At 34.1% G+C, this 9,293-nt stretch overlaps 1 protein-coding gene across 1 annotated transcript; it reads right to left on the reverse strand.

Annotated features, from left to right (window-relative positions):
• Positions 1-1,245: 1,245 nt before the first annotated feature.
• LOC132757563 (coiled-coil and C2 domain-containing protein 1B-like) lies at positions 1,246-7,500 on the reverse strand. The gene is made up of 6 exons (XM_060748878.1): positions 7,347-7,500; positions 4,643-4,769; positions 3,984-4,081; positions 3,482-3,679; positions 2,968-3,213; positions 1,246-1,350 (listed from the first exon to the last, which is right to left on the reverse strand). Exons 1-6 carry the CDS (start codon positions 7,413-7,415, stop codon positions 1,321-1,323), a joined length of 768 nt encoding a protein of 255 aa, XP_060604861.1. The 5' UTR covers positions 7,416-7,500; the 3' UTR covers positions 1,246-1,320.
• Positions 7,501-9,293: the final 1,793 nt, after the last annotated feature.

Raw genomic sequence — 9,293 nt, forward strand, 5'->3', positions numbered from 1 at the left:
ACATATTCATAAAAATTTTTAAATTTTATTTTATAAATCTGTTGTAAAAAAAAGTTTTTTTCAAATTTTTAATCAGCCTGTTTACTTAGGGTTTAATGTATTAATAAAAAATTCGATACAAATCTCCACATAATTTCTACAATAAATGCCCGAAAAAAATAAAATCAAAGGGTTTTAAAAAATAACCCCAAACCCTTTAAAAAACGTTTGGATTGTTTACTTTACTCCCAAAAAACCGCAGCAAATTTTGTTATGCATGTCTTTTTTCATTTTTTTCGGGGAAAATTGATTGAATCTGTCGCCATTTTTGTTTGTAATTGTCAACAAAACAGCCACAGTGTATTAGCGTGTCGCCGATGGTCAATGCAAACTGCCGTAGATACAACGCGCGTTCTGATTCGTCAATCGCATGAATACGTTTAATGAGAAAGATAAACATAGTGAACTCTTGCCTTGCGGCGTGTATTGAACTGTGTTGATGTTGACACGCGTTCTTAATTGAGCGGATTAACCGGTAATTGGTTGTTAATGACAGGTAAACAAATTATTAACGACCTAGCGGCGTAATCTTAAGTATGACGGAAATTATAAAAAATCGGGCGACTTTCAAAAATCTCTTTGAAACTTGAAGCAAAGTCGCTGATCCGAAGGCGACTTCTTCGCCAAAGTCGTCACCTAGTTTTCAAAGCCTTGCTCCCCCTTGCTAAAGTCGCTGGCACGGCCCTTTCAGAGAATACCGTAACGGGTGGACAAACATGGTCGTTGTACCGGACTAGACAGGGAGTGTCGCTAAAAAACGACCAAATTCTTTAAATATAGTAACAACTGTTCGGCGCACCTAACTATGGTACTAAAGACAGAACGGTCGCTATATACAGGGGTCGCCTAAGAACAGTCTTTATGTACACTGAAAACCCGACCGACTATAGTGCCACAAAACATATCCTCAGTAAGATAAAGAATATCTCTCAAAAAGTTCAGGCCATCTTTACATAATTATTATTAATATCTATATAATCTATACAAAAAGGCAAAGGGACTACTATTTTCCTTCATTACCATTCTCAACACACCTGTACAAGCCAAACATTCTTTATTATAGCAATCAAATCCATTTCATCAATTTGTTTGTGTATATTATCTAAAATGTATAGAACAAACTAGCTTTTTCCCAAAAGTTTTCAGGGTGTTTCTAAAAGAGGTTTATTGTATTCAAATAAAGCAGCCATACTTTTGATATTTTTACAAAGTTTCTAGCTGTAGTCATGTCACCACTATGCTTGGCTGCCAGAGCGGCTTTCTTGTACTGGTCACGTCTATCTACCAGCATTCTGTGCTCTGATGATTCTTCTACAATATATCATAATATATTATCATAATGTGCTTTAAGTCAGGCCAGTATATTAGTTTGTGCAGCCTACCTACATTCCCACTATTATTGTAATATTAGTTTCCAATGGGCCACTTGGAGTTATTCTTACTGTTAATTCAAGTGTACCATGTGATTAAAAATAAATTTTGTACTGTTACATAGGTCCACTTTGTAATGTTCCATGCAAGATATGTAGCCTAGCCTTTGTAAATTCAGAGAAAATTATTTTTCAAGTTTTTACTATATACATATAAGGAAAACCTATCAACCTAGAGGCAGAGCTAATTTTGACACTAGGGCATACATGCCATAACGTCCCGGATGCCCGGGATTGTCCCGGAAATCGGATGTCTGTCCCGGAGATGTCCCGGGCATCGATTTGATCCCGGAAAAAAAATCATGATATTTTGCAAAATTTTCATAAATTTTCTTAAATCAAATCTCGCACATTTCACCTCTAGATCGTAAAACATAATCTGACCTGGTACACATAATACACAGGAACGTTGACACTTACAAGTTTACAATATACAGCCCCCCAATTATCGACTGTCGATTCCCCTCGCAATAGATTCTTCATGCATCGGCAATTAACATTCTCTGTTGAATTCGGCAGCGTTTAATGGTCGGGTTAATTAATTGTTTACGGCCCTTAACAATTAACGTTAATCCCCGATAATCATTAATTTTTAGATCAATCGCTAACTTGCGGAAAGTCTAATTATTATAAACAATGTAAATATATCTATCAAATAAAAAAATTAAAGGTGTCAAATAAATCACCTTGCTGTGTTTGTTTTTATGACTGGAAGAATTGCATTACGTGACATGTAGTAATTATCATGACTTTAAGATATAACGGGTGAACAACATGGCTGCGCCCATTCACCGGGTTTATAACTTACAACTTACTTGCTTTTAGGGAATAATAAATTAATTAAAGAAATACTTTTTAAATGATAAATATGTCGACCTAAAAGACAACTTATAAAACTAGTAAGTTAACTGTTTATCATTAAAATTCAGGAGAAAGTCGTCCTAATTTAAAAACGTTATACGATTGACCCCCCCCCCCCTTTTCCACAACTGCCTACACATCCATTATTGCCGCGATGAAAAGTGTCCCGGAAAGCTGTCCAAAAATTATGGCATGTATGCACTAGGGGCAAAACTGGAACAACTTTGCTAGAGGACCTTTAGATGATATTATATACCAAATATTAAAGCTCTAAGCCTTGCATCTTCAGACAAGAAGATTTTTAAGTTTTTACTATATGTACATAGTGAAAATCAATGACCCCTGGGCAGGGCCAATTTTGACCCCATGGTTATAATTTGAACAATTTATGTAGAGGTCCGCTACACAAAGTTTCATGCAAAATATCTAACCTCTAGGCTCTAGCATTTGTCAATTCAGATAAGATGATTTTTTAAGTTTTTACTATATACATATGAATGTACACAGGTGAATTGCTATATGCAACCTCATCGCAGATGCTGCGGTGGCATAACAATTTTAGATTTACCTCATTACATCTACCTTAGTTACCAAAATGATATTTAGTTCCTGTTACATTAGTTATTTCATTTCTTACCTTGAGAAGATGGCCCTGAGGTACTGGCTGCTGGGTTTGGACAGGGGGAGCTGGGGCTGCCTTCCTTGGTGCTGGTGCAGGTTTAGGAGCATCTTCTTGTATCGTCGGCTGGAACGTAGGGTACAGGGTTCGGAGCTGGTGGTTGGGGCTGGCACGTTTTTGTGCTGAGATGGCAACTTGTGGAGGAATATCACCTTCATCAACTGGTTTACCCTGCCTTGCTTTCTTCAGCAAGTCTTGGATAGTCTGTAATTGAAATCTGATTATTCAAAATGTATTACAATAAAACTATATATGACTCTGTAGGCATAATCAGTTTGTCTGACTTTTCAACAGATATCCTATTACAAGCCACAGAGAAAAAAAAAACAACAGATTTTATAAGTTATGTAATGTCATATTACAGGTCAGACTTTTCTCAATATTGCCACAGAAAATGTAATCCGCATTGGTATGCAACCTGTCATTGTAAAAATATTTGAAGAGTCTATACAAAACACGGGTTTGATTGTACCTTTAATCCTCTATCAGCACGTCTTTGTTTGGAAGTATCACCAGAAGATGTAGCTGCATCTAAAGCATCCTTGTAATTCTGAAGCCTGTCCTCTAACACAGCTACCAGCCCACTACCACCACCCGAGGAGGATGGTGCACTGGCTGGCTCATCTGTTTCTTCATCTGACCCACCACCTTCAAGGTCTTGTAATTCATTCTGTAAAAATATTAAGGGGAGATCATCCAGAAATTACAGTTTTTGCAACCTAAGGTATGCTGTGTTAGGGTCCAATGCTCATAAAAAGAACATGTTATGGTCAAGGTTTAAGTTTCTCTGCAGAAAGACAAACAGACAGGACAAAAATGAAAAAACAATTCCCTTAATTTTTGTTTGCAATACAAGGACAATATAAAACAGACCTAGAATTCTGCAGGTGATGCTAATGTAAGGATAAGCTCCCTTAAAATGTTTAAGTTCAAATATCAAAATAGGCAAAAATGAACTGTCATTATGAGTGTACCAGTAATTCAGGATCTTCTGTATCAGACACATCTTCATCTTCTAGATCTTTCATACTGTCTGCAATCATCCTATCAAAGTCCATAGGATTTACTGGACCTAAATATATTAACAATAACATGACCATATAATATCACTGAGCTATGATGTATTAACTGGTGTGCATGTTGCTCTCAACATATGAAGACAACTCAACAACATAATCTAGAAAAATAAACATGCACATTCGAATTTTATGTAAAATTTTAAAAAATAGTTTCGAGTTTCGGTTAAATGATAAGAATTGCTGCTTGTGTAAACATGTATATATGAAGTCACTGTCAAGACATGTAAGTTAACAAGATTTTATTTGGCATGTTCATGTACATGTACATTCTTTTAATTTACATGTCTTAAAAAAAAATCTACATTCAATATTGTTTAGCAAGAACTGAACATCTGGCCATTTTTAATCAAGTAAAAGTAGCATTTCTCATTACATTGAAATTCTAAAGTATTAAATAAAAGTTACTCTATTAAAAGTACATGTACTACTGATCTAAGCATCTCAAGTCAAAAGTAAGGCCTAAAATAAAATGTTTCTTTCCCCTCCCAATACCATTCAACAAAAATGTAATTGCCAAACCAAACTTTTGAAAGAATTAGATAATTTCCACATACCTTTAGGTCTACGTTTTTTAGGCTGTGGTTTTCCTTGTAACGCCATAAGCTCCGCCTCCAAGTCTTCATCGTTATCTATATCCCCATATAACTCCTGCTCAAAATCTCCTAATCCACCCATGCCCATCTATAAATATAAATCATGACAAATTTCCATACAATTTCAATACAAAGAAGAAACAATTTACAACTAAATCACAGATACTTTATGGAACTATTACAATATTGATAAATCTTCTTTACAAGTAAAGATATTACCGAATTTACATTTCATGTAAATAAAGGAAGGTACAATGTAATTAGAAATTTATTTTCTATAAAGTCTAAGTCAAATTTTTCAATAAGAAATGAATGCATATATTTTAATGATTACATATAATGTGAACTAATATTTGCAGTACATAGTTTACATATTCTTCGATGTTTGAAAATTGTTTTAGAAGCAGAATTATATACATATATATAATTTCACTTAAGTGTAGTAACAACCTTAATTAAAACATACAGGATCTTTAACCTATACTTAAATTCATTATTATGTCTTCTTTGAACACATTTTTGCACTTTCAAAAGAAAAAATGCCCTCATTTCTGAGGCTTAATGTGCCATTTAACATCTAAACATAGTTTAGAATTGTGTCAGACTGCAATAGATATATGCAGTATGTATTCTATATTCACAAGTTGTCTAAAGTCAGTTTTATAGTTAACTGACTAAACAAGAAACTGATGGTAAACAAGTTTTCACACAATTCATATTGTTTTCCAAAGAAAAAATAATAATATTGGACTAAACTGCATCAAAAAATTTTTTTTGGCATTTTAAAGATATACTGGACATACAATGTCAAGTTCAGTCCACCAGGACAAGAAAAAGTTTTAAACCTGCTCAATTTGTGTGAATTAAAAAACCTCAGTCAATCAGTGAGTCAATATTGCAAGTGAACAGCAAAATATTGCCTAGAATATTCGCAATTCTTGGCTCTGTTGCACTGGAAAGAATATGCCCTTTTTACGCCTTACTTGGTTTTGAATTTTTGTAGCAGTGTAAATTGGAAAGATTGAGCATAAGTCACAAGGTTACAAATTGGGTCCATTCTTTCCGTAAGTATTGCTACCAGCAAGTTGTACTTGAAGGTCAAAAATCAGGAAATCTACCAGTCCTGTCAGGTGTATCCCAAGGCTCGGTATTAGGTCCCTGCCTTTTTTTGTATATAAATGACCCTCCTGATAGTGTTAAAGGTACAGTACAGCTCAAGCAATTTTTGCACTTTCCGCATTGTCACTGCGGACACCACTTTTAACTGCGAGTCGAAAATCACTGAGGACATACTATGGTCAGTCACAGTGAAAAATCACTGCGGACTGGTTACAAAAATTGCCTGCAATCCTTTGTGGAAAGTCACAGAGATTTGCCGTGATAAATATTGCTTTAAAAAAGTTTAAGTACATGTACAATGTACAACTTCACTCTTGTTAAAAAAAATCATAACAATTTTTTCTATTGCTTTAATAACAATCTTAAGATCTGATTATGTATAAAAATCGGTAGTTTTGAAGTTCCATTTGCGTAAAAAATGTAAAAAAATATCACAATCAAAATGCACATACAATAAATAATATGTCAATAATTCACGAATTCGAAAACCTAGCTTTACGACGTTTTCCGGTACTTTCTATACATAGCTCTGGGGAATTCACCGAATGGAGTGTAATAACAAACTCTGTTTTTGGCCCTTTTTTAAATTAACGAGAAATAAAAGTTATTTCTTTGTAAGAACATAATTAAATATCATTGTATGAATAATTCCATACAAAATGCATGCAGTAATGACTTGTCCGACAAGATTTTCACATTTTCTGACAAGCTTATATTAAAATTGTTTTGACTATACATGTAAAATATTTCTATCATAATTCATTTATGTATTTCTATATGCTGACAACGTTTTAATATTGATCCGATATGTCCAAAACAGTGGTCCGAAGTGTCTAACGCATGATCTGAAATGTCAAACACATGGTCCGAAATGTCCAAAACAATGGTCCGAAGTGTCTAACGCATGATCCGAACTGTCCAACACATGGTCTGAAATGTCCAAAACAGTGGTCCGAAGTGTCTAATGCATGATCCGAACTGTCCAACACATGGTCCAAAATGTCCAAAAATCTGGTCCGAAATGTCCCTAAATATGGTCCGAAGTGTCCCAAAATGTCTGGTCCAAAACGTCTATGGTCTGAAATGTCCTATTACCATAAAAAAGGGTGGACTTCTTTGATGATTGGACAGGTGTGTAAACATCAAAGATTGACAGATTCTTTTAAAGAGCCGACTAGTAATTTGTCAGAGGTCATCTCAAGTGTAAATTTTGTGTGTACCTTATTCAAGACACAATACCATCAAAAATCCTTCAATAATGTTTGTCTGTGTTTAGTTTAGCTCTAGTTTAAACATCTTTACTCGAGAGGCTTGATCCATTCTACAAATTCTAATTTGAACTTTGTCTTTTAAATCAAATTTTTGTTCACTTTTGATCTTCACACTTTACATGGCAAAAGATCTAAATCTAAAATGGTTATGGCTTCTCCTACAATTCTGGATTACAGTAAATTTAATAAATTATCCTAACCCCACCCACACTGTGAAAAGGCGAAGCATATGAAAATGAGTCAGACTCCAACAGCGTTTGATTATAAAACATTACCTGTGACATTAACTCAGCTCCCTTTCTCCTAGGTGGAGCAGGGGCTTCGCCCTTCTTTTTACCAAACATAACTTAAATTTCTTGAATAAGAAATTATTGTTTACTTTCCAACAAAAATATTAGAAAGTCGCCATATTGAATAAATGAACCCAAAGAATGTAAAACACCGTCAATAGTTTATTAAAACCACGCTCATGGGTGTCAACTTCACAAAATATTATCAAATATCACAACAATGCTGTCAAGACATGGTAGTAAGGTTCCATGCATTGTTATTATTAATTGTTACTGTATTTTATTCTAGATGACTTGGTATATAGACTATCATAGCCATAAGTGTTCGGCGCGTAACACGTTGATTGTTCACTTCCCCCGGGCCGCCCTCACCCACTCTTCAACCCTCCTACCTTTCAAAACCATGTAAACTGCAGTAGTTTTCATTTGAAACACGTTTTGATATTTGGTATATGCTTTTAATTCAATTTCCTTCATTTTCCACAAAAAAGAAACATATCTTCTTTGAAGTCTGAATTAAGAAGATACCTTAAGAAACAGTAAATACAAAAAATGTCGAACGACACATGCATATGCCCCCTTTCTAGCCCTTGACTCACAATATTGGTTATTTTGTTGTAGAAACTTGCCATAAATGGGTACATGGAAGTGTTCAGTTATGGAAAAAAGAAAAATAATGACCTACTAGTTATAACCAATTTAATCAATATATGTGAAATATAAATAGTTTGACCTTTGAACTAGTGATCCCATTATGACTAATAAATATGTTAAATATGAAGACTTTGTGATAAAAAGTTTTCAAGGTAATAAGCAGAAACCAGGGGCGTAACTAAGCTATTTTGGTATGTACTCCTTAACTAGGTGGGTTCGGGGCATGGTCCCCCGAGAATTTTTTTTGAAAGAGGAAGCGATATCCTGGCATTTTGTGACTATCAAGAGGCTATATTGACAACATATTGGTAACGATTTCAAACTCTTTTTGTTAATTTTAAAATAGGTAAAATTAACAAGTACGTTACATATACCATAGAACTTTTTTATATTTATAATCGATTTTTTTTGCAGGAAAAAATTGTCATTTTGCGACTTTCAAACTGATGTTATAGCAACAAATCTCCTGTATTCAGTAAATTTTAAATAAAAAAACGCTAGAAACGTCGAAAACTAAAGCAAGCATTTGTTTTAATTGAATTGATTATATGTCATGTTTGGGTACAGAGCCTTGCCTTCTTTAGAAAAGCCGGGTCCGCTGGACGGTATTGTCAAATTCACGTTAGTCCATCACATAAGCCACAGCTAACGCTGAGACTCTCGACAAAGATGAGTATATTCACACAATGCCCCAATGCTCTCTGAGGAAAGACTGTCATTCTGCACCTTCATAAGTAGCAACTGTTGTAACAATATATTATTTTAAGAACGATAATGGTGTGAAAATTGTGATTAAGTTCAGTGAGTGTTTTGGACTGTTAAATATATTTCATTACATTACAATACATTTTGTATATATAATAACGCGCTATATTACACGTTATATTACACGCAAAGATATTTCAAAATCTCCTTTCAGAAATGTCAGTAAATTAATTAAAAATTGTTGCATATAACATAGATTATGTGGATCATGTGAATACATTAAAGGACTTATGTAAGACCGTTTGTGATAAATTAAATTCATAAGCAGATATATGCATGTACGACTTTAATAATGATGTAACTTGCTTGATGACTCATCGCAATGTTTTGCTGACCACAGAGAATGATAAATTTAATCTCAACAACTAATTTTAGAATATTACTATTCTTTTAAATAAATGCATAAAATTGAGAATGAATTGTACATTCTTTGTCTTTTTCTGCCCTTTTTGGCACGGCAAAGTAATTCTCTCAATCAATTGATTAATATACCATTGAGAAATTACACCAATT

This window comes from Ruditapes philippinarum, unplaced genomic scaffold (genome assembly GCF_026571515.1).
Source record: "Ruditapes philippinarum isolate M1 unplaced genomic scaffold, ASM2657151v2 ctg6465_1_1_1_1, whole genome shotgun sequence".
Taxonomy (NCBI): domain Eukaryota; kingdom Metazoa; phylum Mollusca; class Bivalvia; order Venerida; family Veneridae; genus Ruditapes; species Ruditapes philippinarum.

Excerpts from the sequence above, each read along its gene's own strand:
- LOC132757563 (XM_060748878.1), bottom strand. The coding sequence starts at position 7,415 with ATGTTTGGTAAAAAGAAGGGCGAAGCCCCTGCTCCACCTAGGAGAAAG. Across the intron at positions 4,082-4,642 it reads TAAAAAACGTAGACCTAAAG|GTCCAGTAAATCCTATGGAC; the intron begins GTATGTGGAAAT and ends TAATATATTTAG. Across the intron at positions 1,351-2,967 it reads CTCAGGGCCATCTTCTCAAG|AAGAATCATCAGAGCACAGA; the intron begins GTAAGAAATGAA and ends GATATATTGTAG.